General features: G+C 43.2%; 1 protein-coding gene across 1 annotated transcript in view; it reads right to left on the bottom strand.

The window, feature by feature from the left end:
- The window catches only part of LOC115118126 (hepatic sodium/bile acid cotransporter-like), a 68,596-nt gene that overhangs the window by 23,168 nt on the left and 27,189 nt on the right, over positions 1–18,239 (bottom strand). The window contains exons 6-7 of the mRNA XM_065008598.1: positions 7,468–7,652; positions 7,101–7,303 (exon numbers count right to left, since the gene is read on the bottom strand). Coding sequence (XP_064864670.1) covers positions 7,101–7,303; positions 7,468–7,652 — 388 coding nt within the window. The remainder of the gene's footprint in view (positions 1–7,100; positions 7,304–7,467; positions 7,653–18,239) is intronic.

The raw sequence follows: 18,239 nt of genomic DNA, 5'->3' as shown, positions 1-18,239 counted from the left end.
GGGCCTGTATTATAGTCTGAGTAGGAGACTGGGCCTGTATTAGTCTGAGTAGGAGACTGGGCCTATATTAAAGTCTGAGTAGGAGACTGGGCCTGTATTCCTAACGTCTGAGTATGAGACTGGGTCTGTATTCATAAAGTCTGAGTAGGAGACTGGGTCTGTATTATAGTCTGAGTAGGAGACTGGGTCTGTATTATAGTCTGAGTAGGAGACTGGGTCTGTATTATAGTCTGAGTAGGAGACTGGGCCTGTATTATAGTCTGAGTAGGAGACTGGGCCTGTATTATAGTCTGAGTAGGAGACTGGGCCTGTATTAGTCTGAGTAGGAGACTGGGCCTATATTAAAGTCTGAGTAGGAGACTGGGCCTGTATTCCTAACGTCTGAGTATGAGACTGGGTCTGTATTCATAAAGTCTGAGTAGGAGACTGGGCCTGTATTATAGTCTGAGTAGGAGACTGGGCCTGTATTATAGTCTGAGTAGGAGACTGGGCCTGTATTAAATTCTGAGTAGGAGACTGGGCCTGTATTAAAGTCTGAGTAGGAGACTGGGCCTGTATTAAATTCTGAGTAGGAGACTGGGCCTGTATTAGTCTGAGTAGGAGACTGGGCCTGTATTAGTCTGAGTAGGAGACTGGGTCTTTATTAAAGTCTGAGTAGGAGACTGGGCCTGTATTATAGTCTGAGTAGGAGACTGGGCCTGTATTAGTCTGAGTAGGAGACTGGGCCTGTATTAGTCTGAGTAGGAGACTGGGCCTGTATTCCTAACGTCTGAGTATGAGACTGGGCCTGTATTATAGTCTGAGTAGGAGACTGGGCCTGTATTATAGTCTGAGTAGGAGACTGGGCCTGTATTATAGTCTGAGTAGGAGACTGGGCCTGTATTATAGTCTGAGTAGGAGACTGGGCCTGTATTAGTCTGAGTAGGAGACTGGGCCTGTATTAGTCTGAGTAGGAGACTGGGCCTGTATTCCTAACGTCTGAGTATGAGACTGGGCCTGTATTATAGTCTGAGTAGGAGACTGGGCCTGTATTATAGTCTGAGTAGGAGACTGGGCCTGTATTATAGTCTGAGTAGGAGACTGGGCCTGTATTATAGTCTGAGTAGGAGACTGGGCCTGTATTATAGTCTGAGTAGGAGACTGGGCCTGTATTCATAAAGTCTGAGTAGGAGACTGGGTCTGTATTCATAAAGTCTGAGTAGGAGACTGGGCCTGTATTATAGTCTGAGTAGGAGACTGGGTCTGTATTATATTCTGAGTAGGAGACTGGGTCTGTATTATAGTCTGAGTAGGAGACTGGGCCTGTGTTATAGTCTGAGTAGGAGACTGGGTCTGTATTCATAAAGTCTGAGTAGGAGACTGGGCCTGTATTATAGTCTGAGTAGGAGACTGGGCCTGTATTATAGTCTGAGTAGGAGACTGGGCCTGTATTATAGTCTGAGTAGGAGACTGGGCCTGTATTATAGTCTGAGTAGGAGACTGGGCCTGTATTCATAAAGTCTGAGTAGGAGACTGGGTCTGTATTCATAAAGTCTGAGTAGGAGACTGGGCCTGTATTATAGTCTGAGTAGGAGACTGGGTCTGTATTATATTCTGAGTAGGAGACTGGGTCTGTATTATAGTCTGAGTAGGAGACTGGGCCTGTGTTATAGTCTGAGTAGGAGACTGGGTCTGTATTCATAAAGTCTGAGTAGGAGACTGGGTCTGTATTATAGTCTTAGTAGGAGACTGGGTCTGTATTATAGTCTGAGTAGGAGACTGGGTCTGTATTATAGTCTGAGTAGGAGACTGGGCCTGTATTATAGTCTGAGTAGGAGACTGGGCCTGTATTATAGTCTGAGTAGGAGACTGGGCCTGTATTATAGTCTGAGTAGGAGACTGGGCCTGTATTATAGTCTGAGTAGGAGACCGGGCCTGTATTATAGTCTGAGTAGGAGACTGGGTCTGTATTCATAAAGTCTGAGTAGGAGACTGGGTCTGTATTCATAAAGTCTGAGTAGGAGACTGGGCCTGTATTATAGTCTGAGTAGGAGACTGGGCCTGTATTATAGTCTGAGTAGGAGACTGGGTCTGTATTATAGTCTGAGTAGGAGACTGGGCCTGTATTAAATTCTGAGTAGGAGACTGGGCCTGTATTAAAGTCTGAGTAGGAGACTGGGCCTGTATTAAATTCTGAGTAGGAGACTGGGCCTGTATTAGTCTGAGTAGGAGACTGGGCCTGTATTAGTCTGAGTAGGAGACTGGGTCTTTATTAAAGTCTGAGTAGGAGACTGGGCCTGTATTATAGTCTGAGTAGGAGACTGGGCCTGTATTAGTCTGAGTAGGAGACTGGGCCTGTATTAGTCTGAGTAGGAGACTGGGCCTGTATTCCTAACGTCTGAGTATGAGACTGGGCCTGTATTATAGTCTGAGTAGGAGACTGGGCCTGTATTATAGTCTGAGTAGGAGACTGGGCCTGTATTATAGTCTGAGTAGGAGACTGGGCCTGTATTATAGTCTGAGTAGGAGACTGGGCCTGTATTAGTCTGAGTAGGAGACTGGGCCTGTATTAGTCTGAGTAGGAGACTGGGCCTGTATTCCTAACGTCTGAGTATGAGACTGGGCCTGTATTATAGTCTGAGTAGGAGACTGGGCCTGTATTATAGTCTGAGTAGGAGACTGGGCCTGTATTATAGTCTGAGTAGGAGACTGGGCCTGTATTATAGTCTGAGTAGGAGACTGGGCCTGTATTATAGTCTGAGTAGGAGACTGGGCCTGTATTCATAAAGTCTGAGTAGGAGACTGGGTCTGTATTCATAAAGTCTGAGTAGGAGACTGGGCCTGTATTATAGTCTGAGTAGGAGACTGCGTCTGTATTATAGTCTGAGTAGGAGACTGGGCCTGTGTTATAGTCTGAGTAGGAGACTGGGTCTGTATTATAGTCTGAGTAGGAGACTGGGTCTGTATTATATTCTGAGTAGGAGACTGGGTCTGTATTATAGTCTGAGTAGGAGACTGGGCCTGTGTTATAGTCTGAGTAGGAGACTGGGTCTGTATTCATAAAGTCTGAGTAGGAGACTGGGCCTGTATTATAGTCTGAGTAGGAGACTGGGTCTGTATTCATAAAGTCTGAGTAGGAGACTGGGTCTGTATTATAGTCTTAGTAGGAGACTGGGCCTGTATTATAGTCTGAGTAGGAGACTGGGTCTGTATTCATAAAGTCTGAGTAGGAGACTGGGTCTGTATTATAGTCTTAGTAGGAGACTGGGTCTGTATTATAGTCTGAGTAGGAGACTGGGTCTGTATTATAGTCTGAGTAGGAGACTGGGCCTGTATTATAGTCTGAGTAGGAGACTGGGCCTGTATTATAGTCTGAGTAGGAGACTGGGCCTGTATTATAGTCTGAGTAGGAGACTGGGCCTGTATTATAGTCTGAGTAGGAGACTGGGCCTGTATTATAGTCTGAGTAGGAGACTGGGTCTGTATTCATAAAGTCTGAGTAGGAGACTGGGTCTGTATTCATAAAGTCTGAGTAGGAGACTGGGCCTGTATTATAGTCTGAGTAGGAGACTGGGCCTGTATTATAGTCTGAGTAGGAGACTGGGTCTGTATTATAGTCTGAGTAGGAGACTGGGTCTGTATTATAGTCTGAGTAGGAGACTGGGTCTGTATTATAGTCTGAGTAGGAGACTGGGCCTGTATTATAGTCTGAGTAGGAGACTGGGCCTGTATTATAGTCTGAGTAGGAGACTGGGCCTGTATTAGTCTGAGTAGGAGACTGGGCCTATATTAAAGTCTGAGTAGGAGACTGGGCCTGTATTCCTAACGTCTGAGTATGAGACTGGGTCTGTATTCATAAAGTCTGAGTAGGAGACTGGGCCTGTATTATAGTCTGAGTAGGAGACTGGGCCTGTATTAAATTCTGAGTAGGAGACTGGGCCTGTATTAAAGTCTGAGTAGGAGACTGGGCCTGTATTAAATTCTGAGTAGGAGACTGGGCCTGTATTAGTCTGAGTAGGAGACTGGGCCTGTATTAGTCTGAGTAGGAGACTGGGCCTGTATTATAGTCTGAGTAGGAGACTGGGCCTGTATTAGTCTGAGTAGGAGACTGGGCCTGTATTAGTCTGAGTAGGAGACTGGGCCTGTATTCCTAACGTCTGAGTATGAGACTGGGCCTGTATTATAGTCTGAGTAGGAGACTGGGCCTGTATTATAGTCTGAGTAGGAGACTGGGCCTGTATTATAGTCTGAGTAGGAGACTGGGCCTGTATTATAGTCTGAGTAGGAGACTGGGTCTGTATTAAATTCTGAGTAGGAGACTGGGCCTGTATTATAGTCTGAGTAGGAGACTGGGCCTGTATTATAGTCTGAGTAGGAGACTGGGCCTGTATTATAGTCTGAGTAGGAGACTGGGCCTGTATTATAGTCTGAGTAGGAGACTGGGCCTGTATTATAGTCTGAGTAGGAGACTGGGCCTGTATTCATAAAGTCTGAGTAGGAGACTGGGTCTGTATTCATAAAGTCTGAGTAGGAGACTGGGCCTGTATTATAGTCTGAGTAGGAGACTGGGCCTGTGTTATAGTCTGAGTAGGAGACTGGGTCTGTATTATAGTCTGAGTAGGAGACTGGGTCTGTATTATATTCTGAGTAGGAGACTGGGTCTGTATTATAGTCTGAGTAGGAGACTGGGCCTGTGTTATAGTCTGAGTAGGAGACTGGGCCTGTGTTATAGTCTGAGTAGGAGACTGGGCCTGTGTTATAGTCTGAGTAGGAGACTGGGTCTGTATTATAGTCTGAGTAGGAGACTGGGTCTGTATTATAGTCTGAGTAGGAGACTGGGTCTGTATTATAATCTGAGTAGGAGACTGGGTCTGTTTTATAGTCTGAGTAGGAGACTGGGTCTGTATTATAGTCTGAGTAGGAGACTGGGTCTGTATTATAGTCTGAGTAGGAGACTGGGCCTGTATTATAGTCTGAGTAGGAGACTGGGCCTGTGTTATAGTCTGAGTAGGAGACTGGGACTGTATTATAGTCTGAGTAGGAGACTGGGCCTGTATTATAGTCTGAGTAGGAGACTGGGCCTGTATTATAGTCTGAGTAGGAGACTGGGCCTGTATTATAGTCTGAGTAGGAGACTGGGCCTGTATTATAGTCTGAGTAGGAGACTGGGTCTGTATTATAGTCTGAGTAGGAGACTGGGTCTGTATTATAGTCTGAGTAGGAGACTGGGTCTGTATTATAGTCTGAGTAGGAGACTGGGCCTGTATTATAGTCTGAGTAGGAGACTGGGCCTGTATTATAGTCTGAGTAGGAGACTGGGCCTGTATTATAGTCTGAGTAGGAGACTGGGCCTGTGTTATAGTCTGAGTAGGAGACTGGGTCTGTATTATAGTCTGAGTAGGAGACTGGGCCTGTATTATAGTCTGAGTAGGAGACTGGGCCTGTATTATAGTCTGAGTAGGAGACTGGGCCTGTATTATAGTCTGAGTAGGAGACTGGGCCTGTATTATAGTCTGAGTAGGAGACTGGGTCTGTATTATAGTCTGAGTAGGAGACTGGGTCTGTATTATAGTCTGAGTAGGAGACTGGGTCTGTATTATAGTCTGAGTAGGAGACTGGGCCTGTATTATAGTCTGAGTAGGAGACTGGGCCTGTATTATAGTCTGAGTAGGAGACTGGGTCTGTATTATAGTCTGAGTAGGAGACTGGGCCTGTATTATAGTCTGAGTAGGAGACTGGGCCTGTATTATAGTCTGAGTAGGAGACTGGGTCTGTATTATAGTCTGAGTAGGAGACTGGGTCTGTATTATAGTCTGAGTAGGAGACTGGGCCTGTATTATAGTCTGAGTAGGAGACTGGGCCTGTATTCCTAACGTCTGAGTATGAGACTGGGTCTGTATTATAGTCTGAGTAGGAGACTGGGTCTGTATTATAGTCTGAGTAGGAGACTGGGCCTGTATTCCTAACGTCTGAGTATGAGACTGGGTCTGTATTATAGTCTGAGTAGGAGACTGGGCCTGTATTATAGTCTGAGTAGGAGACTGGGTCTGTATTATAGTCTGAGTAGGAGACTGGGTCTGTATTATAGTCTGAGTAGGAGACTGGGTCTGTATTATAGTCTGAGTAGGAGACTGGGCCTGTATTATAGTCTGAGTAGGAGACTGGGCCTGTATTATAGTCTGAGTAGGAGACTGGGTCTGTATTATAGTCTGAGTAGGAGACTGGGTCTGTATTATAGTCTGAGTAGGAGACTGGGTCTGTATTATAGTCTGAGTAGGAGACTGGGCCTGTATTATAGTCTGAGTAGGAGACTGGGCCTGTATTATAGTCTGAGTAGGAGACTGGGTCTGTATTATAGTCTGAGTAGGAGACTGGGTCTGTATTATAGTCTGAGTTGGAGTGCTGATCTTGGATCAATTTAGTATTTTACAAAACAGTGATGGACAAGGGTAACCTTCTCCTAGTTGAGGTGTGAACCTCCAGTGACCTGATATCTGGGTCTGTAATGTGGTGGAAAATCATCTTACAAATATAACACTTACAAGAACTTGTGAATTCAATAAAGGCTTTTAATACAAAACATATCAGAAGCCTAGATGGTCCGCGGACCAACTCCCTCCCCTGAGCTCTGACTCTGTATTTATACACACACAACATATGAGACCATCCCACATGAAGTTACTTCCCTCAGTCCATCTGCCACCATTATCCTTCAATCTGAGCTTCCTGCTTGTTTTACGCCCCATAAACGCCCATATCTGCTTTCAGTCAAGTTATAATGGTGCCAGGACCCCTTCATGTCCTAAAAATAATATATGCCCGTCTATCCTATGGGCCACTTATGTTTAGCTTGGTGTGCTCTTTGGTATGTCCTTATTAGGACTAGTAGACTATGTGTCTCTCTAACATTTCCTTCATCATCTTATTTTATGGGCCTGTATCTTTTGTCCTTCATACTTTCTGTTTAGCTTGGTGTGCTCTTTGGTATGTCTGACTATGTGTCTCTCTCTTCTCCTGTGGTCTGATGTACATCTTTGCTCTATACTATTATATCTGTCCTATATGTACCATTTGCTCCCACAGTAACTGTATCACTCACGAACAGGGTCAGTCGAGCCTACCTGTCTCCGGTGTTTTGAAGAACCTCCGGTGAACCCTGAACAGGACAATGAGCAGTAAGGCCTCTCCCACCTGAAACACTATGTAGATCATAGGGAATAGGTAGAGGGGACCAATCACATCGGGAGGGAATGCCACCTTCAAAATGGTGGAACACAGCTGGATGTTCTGACAGCCTGTCTCCATGGAGATGGTCCTCCGCCTCCTGAGGAACGGGAAGGAAGTCCAAATAAGGACAACTTGAACGGATTGATTGACATGGAGTTAATAGCTGGAATGGAAATGTTTTTTTTCCTCTTATTTTTAAAGTGTTTTTTTTTTACTAAAGAGAAAACAATCCTTATCAACACTATCGTCACCATGACTTACGATCCGTTGAGTTTGAAGAGGTATGACAGGACGTATCCGAAGGTGTAGCCAATGAGGGGCATGAGGGCAGCGGTGGCCATGAGCGGAGGGGACAGGAGGGTCAGCGTCAAATCCATCCCTCCTATGGTCATGCCGGCCAACAGGCCAATCACCACCGTGGCCAACAACAGGAGGGACAGGCCGACCTGGACGGAGGAGAGAGAGGGAAAATAAAAAATATATATATACTCTCCTGAAATTGGCCTTTTGGGTGCACTTGGTTTAGCTTGGAATTGGCACTTTTTGGGATTACTCAGAGTTAAGCGCAGTTTGACTCGGGTATTTGACCCAGGCCTCGATTGAATTACATGTGTGCACCATGCCATAATGATGGTCTTCAAGCACTGAAGTATAATGTGTACTGTACTCTACCTTAGTGATGGTCTGTAGTACTGTGTACTGTACTCTACCTTAGTGATGGTCTGTAGTACTGTGTACTGTACTCTACCTTAGTGATGGTCTGTAGTACTGTGTACTGTACTCTACCTTAGTGATGGTCTGTAGTACTGTGTACTGTACTCTACCTTAGTGATGGGTCTGTAGTACTGTGTACTGTACTCTACCTTAGTGATGGTCTGTAGTACTGTGTACTGTACTCTACCTTAGTGATGCTCTGTAGTACTGTGTACTGTACTCTACCTTAGTGATGCTCTGTAGTACTGTGTACTGTACTCTACCTTAGTGATGCTCTGTAGTACTGTGTACTGTGTACTGTACTCTACCTTAGTGATGGTCTGTAGTACTGTGTACTGTACTCTACCTTAGTGATGGTCTGTAGTACTGTGTACTGTACTCTACCTTAGTGATGGTCTGTAGTACTGTGTACTGTGTACTGTACTCTACCTTAGTGATGCTCTGTAGTACTGTGTACTGTACTCTACCTTAGTGATGGTCTGTAGTACTGTGTACTGTACTCTACCTTAGTGATGGTCTGTAGTACTGTGATGGTCTGTACTGTACTGTACTACCTTAGTGATGTTCTGTAGTACTGTGTACTGTACTCTACCTTAGTGATGTTCTGTAGTACTGTGTACTGTACTCTACCTTAGTGATGTTCTGTAGTACTGTGTACTGTACTCTACCTTAGTGATGGTTCTGTAGTACTGTGTACTGTACTCTACCTTAGTGATGTTCTGTAGTACTGTGTACTGTACTCTACCTTAGTGATGTTCTGTAGTACTGTGTACTGTGATGTTCTCTACCTTAGTGATGCTCTGTAGTACTGTGTACTGTGTACTGTACTCTACCTTAGTGATGGTCTGTAGTACTGTGTACTGTACTCTACCTTAGTGATGTTCTGTAGTACTGTGTACTGTACTCTACCTTAGTGATGGTCTGTAGTACTGTGTACTGTGTACTGTACTCTACCTTAGTGATGGTCTGTAGTACTGTGTACTGTACTCTACCTTAGTGATGGTCTGTAGTACTGTGTACTGTACTCTACCTTAGTGATGTTCTGTAGTACTGTGTACTGTGTACTGTACTCTACCCTAGTGATGGTCTGTAGTACTGTGTACTGTACTCTACCTTAGTGATGGTCTGTAGTAATGTGTACTGTGTACTGTACTCTACCCTAGTGATGGTCTGTAGTACTGTGTACTGTACTCTACCTTAGTGATGGCCTGTAGTCCTGTGTACTGTACTCTACCTTAGTGATGTTCTGTAGTACTGTGTACTGTACTCTACCTTAGTGATGTTCTGTAGTACTGTGTACTGTACTCTACCTTAGTGATGTTCTGTAGTACTGTGTACTGTACTCTACCTTAGTGATGGTCTGTAGTACTGTGTACTGTACTCTACCTTAGTGATGTTCTGTAGTACTGTGTACTGTACTCTACCTTAGTGATGTTCTGTAGTACTGTGTACTGTACTCTACCTTAGTGATGCTCTGTAGTACTGTGTACTGTGTACTGTACTCTACCTTAGTGATGGTCTGTAGTACTGTGTACTGTACTCTACCTTAGTGATGTTCTGTAGTACTGTGTACTGTACTCTACCTTAGTGATGGTCTGTAGTACTGTGTACTGTGTACTGTACTCTACCTTAGTGATGGTCTGTAGTACTGTGTACTGTACTCTACCTTAGTGATGGTCTGTAGTACTGTGTACTGTACTCTACCTTAGTGATGGTCTGTAGTACTGTGTACTGTGTACTGTACTCTACCTTAGTGATGGTCTGTAGTACTGTGTACTGTACTCTACCTTAGTGATGGTCTGTAGTACTGTGTACTGTACTCTACCTTAGTGATGGTCTGTAGTACTGTGTACTGTACTCTACCTTAGTGATGGTCTGTAGTACTGTGTACTGTACTCTACCTTAGTGATGTTCTGTAGTACTGTGTACTGTACTCTACCTTAGTGATGTTCTGTAGTACTGTGTACTGTACTCTACCTTAGTGATGTTCTGTAGTACTGTGTACTGTACTCTACCTTAGTGATGGTCTGTAGTACTGTGTACTGTACTCTACCTTAGTGATGTTCTGTAGTACTGTGTACTGTACTCTACCTTAGTGATGTTCTGTAGTACTGTGTACTGTACTCTACCTTAGTGATGCTCTGTAGTACTGTGTACTGTGTACTGTACTCTACCTTAGTGATGTTCTGTAGTACTGTGTACTGTACTCTACCTTAGTGATGGTCTGTAGTACTGTGTACTGTGTACTGTACTCTACCTTAGTGATGGTCTGTAGTACTGTGTACTGTACTCTACCTTAGTGATGGTCTGTAGTACTGTGTACTGTACTCTACCTTAGTGATGTTCTGTAGTACTGTGTACTGTGTACTGTACTCTACCCTAGTGATGGTCTGTAGTACTGTGTACTGTACTCTACCTTAGTGATGGTCTGTAGTAATGTGTACTGTGTACTGTACTCTACCCTAGTGATGGTCTGTAGTACTGTGTACTGTACTCTACCTTAGTGATGGCCTGTAGTCCTGTGTACTGTACTCTACCTTAGTGATGTTCTGTAGTACTGTGTACTGTACTCTACCTTAGTGATGTTCTGTAGTACTGTGTACTGTACTCTACCTTAGTGATGTTCTGTAGTACTGTGTACTGTACTCTACCTTAGTGATGTTCTGTAGTACTGTGTACTGTACTCTACCTTAGTGATGGTCTGTAGTACTGTGTACTGTACTCTACCTTAGTGATGTTCTGTAGTACTGTGTACTGTACTCTACCTTAGTGATGTTCTGTAGTACTGTGTACTGTACTCTACCTTAGTGATGCTCTGTAGTACTGTGTACTGTGTACTGTACCTTAGTGATGGTCTGTAGTACTGTGTACTGTACTCTACCTTAGTGATGTTCTGTAGTACTGTGTACTGTACTCTACCTTAGTGATGGTCTGTAGTACTGTGTACTGTGTACTGTACTCTACCTTAGTGATGGTCTGTAGTACTGTGTACTGTACTCTACCTTAGTGATGGTCTGTAGTACTGTGTACTGTACTCTACCTTAGTGATGTTCTGTAGTACTGTGTACTGTGTACTGTACTCTACCCTAGTGATGGTCTGTAGTACTGTGTACTGTACTCTACCTTAGTGATGGTCTGTAGTAATGTGTACTGTGTACTGTACTCTACCCTAGTGATGGTCTGTAGTACTGTGTACTGTACTCTACCTTAGTGATGGCCTGTAGTCCTGTGTACTGTACTCTACCTTAGTGATGTTCTGTAGTACTGTGTACTGTACTCTACCTTAGTGATGTTCTGTAGTACTGTGTACTGTACTCTACCTTAGTGATGTTCTGTAGTACTGTGTACTGTACTCTACCTTAGTGATGGTCTGTAGTACTGTGTACTGTACTCTACCTTAGTGATGGTCTGTAGTACTGTGTACTGTGTACTGTACTCTACCTTAGTGATGGTCTGTAGTACTGTGTACTGTACTCTACCTTAGTGATGTTCTGTAGTACTGTGTACTGTACTCTACCTTAGTGATGTTCTGTAGTACTGTGTACTGTACTCTACCTTAGTGATGGTCTGTAGTACTGTGTACTGTACTCTACCTTAGTGATGGTCTGTAGTACTGTGTACTGTACTCTACCTTGGTGATGGTCTGTAGTACTGTGTACTGTGTACTGTACTCTACCTTAGTGATGCTCTGTAGTACTGTGTACTATACTCTACCTTAGTGATGTTCTGTAGTACTGTGTACTGTACTCTACCTTAGTGATGTTCTGTAGTACTGTGTACTGTACTCTACCTTAGTGATGGTCTGTAGTACTGTGTACTGTACTCTACCTTAGTGATGGTCTGTAGTACTGTGTACTGTACTCTACCTTAGTGATGGCCTGTAGTACTGTGTACTGTACTCTACCTTAGTGATGTTCTGTAGTACTGTGTACTGTACTCTACCTTAGTGATGGTCTGTAGTACTGTGTACTGTACTCTACCTTAGTGATGGTCTGTAGTACTGTGTACTGTACTCTACCTTAGTGATGTTCTGTAGTACTGTGTACTGTACTCTACCTTAGTGATGTTCTGTAGTACTGTGTACTGTGTACTGTACTCTACCTTAGTGATGGTCTGTAGTACTGTGTACTGTACTCTACCTTAGTGATGCTCTGTAGTACTGTGTACTGTGTACTGTACTCTACCTTAGTGATGGTCTGTAGTACTGTGTACTGTACTCTACCTTAGTGATGTTCTGTAGTACTGTGTACTGTACTCTACCTTAGTGATGTTCTGTAGTACTGTGTACTGTACTCTACCTTAGTGATGTTCTGTAGTACTGTGTACTGTACTCTACCTTAGTGATGGTCTGTAGTACTGTGTACTGTACTCTACCTTAGTGATGTTCTGTAGTACTGTGTACTGTACTCTACCTTAGTGATGTTCTGTAGTACTGTGTACTGTACTCTACCTTAGTGATGTTCTGTAGTACTGTGTACTGTACTCTACCTTAGTGATGTTCTGTAGTACTGTGTACTGTGTACTCTACCTTAGTGATGTTCTGTAGTACTGTGTACTGTACTCTACCTTAGTGATGGTCTGTAGTACTGTGTACTGTGTACTGTACTGTTAGTGACTGTAGTACTACCTTAGTGATGGTCTGTAGTACTGTGTACTGTACTCTACCTTAGTGATGGTCTGTAGTACTGTGTACTGTACTCTACCTTAGTGATGTTCTGTAGTACTGTGTACTGTACTGTACCTACTCTACCCTAGTGATGGTCTGTAGTACTGTGTACTGTACTCTACCTTAGTGATGGTCTGTAGTACTGTGTACTGTACTCTACCTTAGTGATGGTCTGTAGTACTGTGTACTGTACTCTACCTTAGTGATGGTCTGTAGTACTGTGTACTGTACTCTACCTTAGTGATGTTCTGTAGTACTGTGTACTGTACTCTACCTTAGTGATGTTCTGTAGTACTGTGTACTGTACTCTACCTTAGTGATGTTCTGTAGTACTGTGTACTGTACTCTACCTTAGTGATGTTCTGTAGTACTGTGTACTGTACTCTACCTTAGTGATGGTCTGTAGTACTGTGTACTGTACTCTACCTTAGTGATGTTCTGTAGTACTGTGTACTGTACTCTACCTTAGTGATGTTCTGTACTGTACTGATGGTCTGTAGTACTGTGTACTGTACTCTACCTTAGTGATGGTCTGTAGTACTGTGTACTGTACTCTACCTTAGTGATGGTCTGTAGTACTGTGTACTGTACTCTACCTTAGTGATGTTCTGTAGTACTGTGTACTGTACTCTACCTTAGTGATGGTCTGTAGTACTGTGTACTGTACTCTACCTTAGTGATGGTCTGTACTGTACTGTGTACTGTACTCTACCTTAGTGATGGTCTGTAGTACTGTGTACTGTACTCTACCTTAGTGATGGTCTGTAGTACTGTGTACTGTGTACTGTACTCTACCCTAGTGATGGTCTGTAGTACTGTGTACTGTACTCTACCTTAGTGATGGTCTGTAGTACTGTGTACTGTACTCTACCTTAGTGATGGTCTGTAGTACTGTGTACTGTACTCTACCTTAGTGATGTTCTGTGAGTACTGTGTACTGTACTCTACCTTAGTGATGTTCTGTAGTACTGTGTACTGTACTCTACCTTAGTGATGGTCTGTAGTACTGTGTACTGTACTCTACCTTAGTGATGTTCTGTAGTACTGTGTACTGTACTGTACTCTACCCTAGTGATGGTCTGTAGTACTGTGTACTGTACTCTACCTTAGTGATGGTCTGTAGTACTGTGTACTGTACTCTACCTTGAGTGATGTTCTGTAGTGACTGTGTACCTGTGTGCTGTACTCTACCTTAGTGATGGTCTGTAGTACTGTGTACTGTACTCTACCTTAGTGATGGTCTGTAGTACTGTGTACTGTACTCTACCTTGTGATGGTCTGTAGTACTGTGTACTGTGTACTGTACTCTACCTTAGTGATGCTCTGTAGTACTGTGTACTATACTCTACCTTAGTGATGTTCTGTAGTACTGTGTACTGTACTCTACCTTAGTGATGTTCTGTAGTACTGTGTACTGTGTGGTCTGTACTCTACCTTAGTGATGGTCTGTAGTACTGTGTACTGTACTCTACCTTAGTGATGGTCTGTAGTAATGTGTACTGTGTACTGTACTCTACCTTAGTGATGGTCTGTAGTACTGTGTACTGTACTCTACCTTAGTGATGTTCTGTAGTACTGTGTACTGTACTCTACCTTAGTGATGGTCTGTAGTACTGTGTACTGTACTCTACCTTAGTGATGGTCTGTAGTACTGTGTACTGTACTCTACCTTAGTGATGTTCTGTAGTACTGTGTACTGTACTCTACCTTAGTGATGTTCTGTAGTACTGTGTACTGTGTACTGTACTCTACCTTAGTGATGGTCTGTAGTACTGTGTACTGTACTCTACCTTAGTGATGCTCTGTAGTACTGTGTACTGTGTACTGTACTCTACCTTAGTGATGGTCTGTAGTACTGTGTACTGTACTCTACCTTAGTGATGTTCTGTAGTACTGTGTACTGTACTCTACCTTAGTGATGGTCTGTAGTACTGTGTACTGTACTCTACCTTAGTGATGTTCTGTAGTACTGTGTACTGTACTCTACCTTAGTGATGGTCTGTAGTACTGTGTACTGTACTCTACCTTAGTGATGTTCTGTAGTACTGTGTACTGTACTCTACCTTAGTGATGTTCTGTAGTACTGTGTACTGTACTCTACCTTAGTGATGGTCTGTAGTACTGTGTACTGTACTCTACCTTAGTGATGTTCTGTAGTACTGTGTACTGTACTCTACCTTAGTGATGGTCTGTAGTACTGTGTACTGTACTCTACCTTAGTGATGGTCTGTAGTACTGTGTACTGTACTCTACCTTAGTGATGGTCTGTAGTACTGTGTGTAGTACTGTACTGTGTACTACCTTTAGTGATGTTCTGTAGTACTGTGTACTGTACTCTACCTTAGTGATGGTCTGTAGTACTGTGTACTGTACTCTACCTTAGTGATGGTCTGTAGTACTGTGTACTGTACTCTACCTTAGTGATGGTCTGTAGTACTGTGTACTGTACTCTACCTTAGTGATGGTCTGTAGTACTGTGTACTGTACTCTACCTTAGTGATGTTCTGTAGTACTGTGTACTGTACTCTACCTTAGTGATGTTCTGTAGTACTGTGTACTGTACTCTACCTTAGTGATGTTCTGTAGTACTGTGTACTGTGTACTGTACTCTACCTTAGTGATGCTCTGTACTGTACTGTGTACTGTACTTACCTTAGTGATGTTCTGTGTACTGTGTACTACTCTACCTTAGTGATGGTCTGTAGTACTGTGTACTGTACTCTACCTTAGTGATGGTCTGTAGTACTGTGTACTGTACTCTACCTTAGTGATGGTCTGTAGTACTGTGTACTGTACTCTACCTTAGTGATGTTCTGTAGACTGTGTACTGTAGTGATGGTCTGTACTGTGTACTGTACTCTACCTTAGTGATGGTCTGTAGTACTGTGATGCTCTGTACTGTGTACTCTACCTTAGTGATGTTCTGTAGTACTGTGTACTGTACTCTACCTTAGTGATGGTCTGTAGTACTGTGTACTGTACTCTACCTTACCTCCAGGCTGATGGTCTGTAAACAAGTACTGTGTCACTGTGTACTGTACTCTACCTTAGTGATGGTCTGGCCCCCAATGGTGGAACAAACTCCCTCACGTCAATCACCACCTTCCGGAGACACCTGAAACCCCACCTGGAATACTCTAATCCTTCTCCCCCTCCCCTTAAAAGTGATGCACTATTGTCTGTTCCAGTACTGTCTGTGTACTGTACTCTACCTTAGTGATGTTCTGTAGTACTGTGTACTGTAGTACTGTGTACTCTACCTTAGTGATGTTCTGTAGTACTGTGTACTGTACTCTACCTTAGTGATGTTCTGTAGTACTGTGTACTGTACTCTACTGTACTCTAGTGATGGTCTGTAGTACTGTGTACTGTACTCTACCTTAGTGATGGTCTGTAGTACTGTGTACTGTACTCTACCTTAGTGATGGTCTGTAGTACTGTGTACTGTACTGTGAGTACTGTGTACTGTGTACTGTACTCTACCTTAGTGATGGTCTGTAGTACTGTGTACTGTACTCTACCTTAGTGATGGTCTGTGTACTGTACTGTGTGTTCTGTACTGTGTACTGTACTCTACCTTAGTGATGGTCTGTAGTACTGTGTACTGTACTCTACCTTAGTGATGGTCTGTAGTACTGTGTACTGTACTCTACCTTAGTGATGTTCTGTAGTACTGTGTACTGTACTCTACCTTAGTGATGTTCTGTAGTACTGTGTACTGTACTCTACCTTAGTGATGTTCTGTAGTACTGTGTACTGTACTCTACCTTAGTGATGGTCTGTAGTACTGTGTACTGTACTCTACCTTAGTGATGGTCTGTAGTACTGTGTACTGTACTCTACCTTAGTGATGGTCTGTAGTACTGTGTACTGTACTCTACCTTAGTGATGTTCTGTAGTACTGTGTACTGTACTCTACCTTAGTGATGGTCTCTGTAGTACTGTGTACTGTACTCTACCTTAGTGATGTTCTGTAGTACTGTGTACTGTACTCTACCTTAGTGATGGTCTGTAGTACTGTGTACTGTACTCTATGTTCTGTAGTACTGTGTACTGTACTCTACCTTAGTGATGTCTGTAGTGATGGTCTGTAGTACTGTGTACTGTACTCTACCTTAGTGATGGTCTGTAGTACTGTGTACTGTACTCTACCTTAGTGATGGTCTGTAGTACTGTGTACTGTACTCTACCTTAGTGATGTTCTGTAGTACTGTGTACTGTACTCTACCTTAGTGATGGTCTGTAGTACTGTGTACTGTACTCTACCTTAGTGATGGTCTGTAGTACTGTGTACTGTACTCTACCTTAGTGATGGCCTGTAGTACTGTGTACTGTACTCTACCTTAGTGATGTTCTGTAGTACTGTGTACTGTACTCTACCTTAGTGATGGTCTGTAGTACTGTGTACTGTACTCTACCTTAGTGATGGTCTGTAGTACTGTGTACTGTACTCTACCTTAGTGATGTTCTGTAGTACTGTGTACTGTACTGTACTCTACCTTAGTGATGTTCTGTAGTACTGTGTACTGTACTCTACCTTAGTGATGGTCTGTAGTACTGTGTACTGTACTCTACCTTAGTGATGCTCTGTAGTACTGTGTACTGTGTACTCTACCTTAGTGATGTTCTGTAGTATGTTCTGTGTACTGTACTCTACCTTAGTGATGTTCTGTAGTACTGTGTACTGTGTACTCTACCTTAGTGATGTTCTGTAGTACTGTGTACTGTACTCTACCTTAGTGATGGTCTGTAGTACTGTGTACTGTGTACTGTAGTACTGTACTGCTTAGTGATGGTCTGTAGTACTGTGTACTGTACTCTGTAGTACCTGTAGTGATGTTCTGTAGTACTGTGTACTGTGTACTGTACTCTACCTTAGTGATGGTCTGTAGTACTGTACTGTACTCTTAGTGATGGTCTGTAGTACTGTGTACTGTACTCTACCTTAGTGATGGTCTGTAGTACTGTGTACTGTACTCTACCTTAGTGATGTTCTGTAGTACTGTGTACTGTACTCTACCTTAGTGATGTTCTGTAGTACTGTGTACTGTACTCTACCTTAGTGATGTTCTGTAGTACTGTGTACTGTACTCTACCTTAGTGATGGTCTGTAGTACTGTGTACTGTACTCTACCTTAGTGATGGTCTGTAGTACTGTGTACTGTACTCTACCTTAGTGATGGTCTGTAGTACTGTGTACTGTACTCTACCTTAGTGATGTTCTGTAGTACTGTGTACTGTACTCTACCTTAGTGATGGTCTGTAGTACTGTGTACTGTACTCTACCTTAGTGATGTTCTGTAGTACTGTGTACTGTACTCTACCTTAGTGATGGTCTGTAGTACTGTGTACTGTACTCTACCTAGTGATGGTCTGTAGTACTGTGTACTGTACTCTACCTTAGTGATGGTCTGTAGTACTGTGTACTGTGTACTGTACTACCTTAGTGATGTTCTGTAGTACTGTGTACTGTACTCTACCTTAGTGATGGTCTGTAGTACTGTGTACTGTACTCTACCTTAGTGATGTTCTGTAGTACTGTGTACTGTACTCTACCTTAGTGATGGTCTGTAGTACTGTGTACTGTACTCTACCTCAGTGATGGTCTGTAGTACTGTGTACTGTACTCTACCTTAGTGATGGTCTGTAGTAC

This window comes from Oncorhynchus nerka, linkage group LG24 (assembly GCF_034236695.1).
Source record: "Oncorhynchus nerka isolate Pitt River linkage group LG24, Oner_Uvic_2.0, whole genome shotgun sequence".
Taxonomy (NCBI): domain Eukaryota; kingdom Metazoa; phylum Chordata; class Actinopteri; order Salmoniformes; family Salmonidae; genus Oncorhynchus; species Oncorhynchus nerka.
The sequence above is the reverse complement of the archived record's forward strand: the minus strand, read 5'-3'. Positions and strand labels throughout refer to the sequence as shown.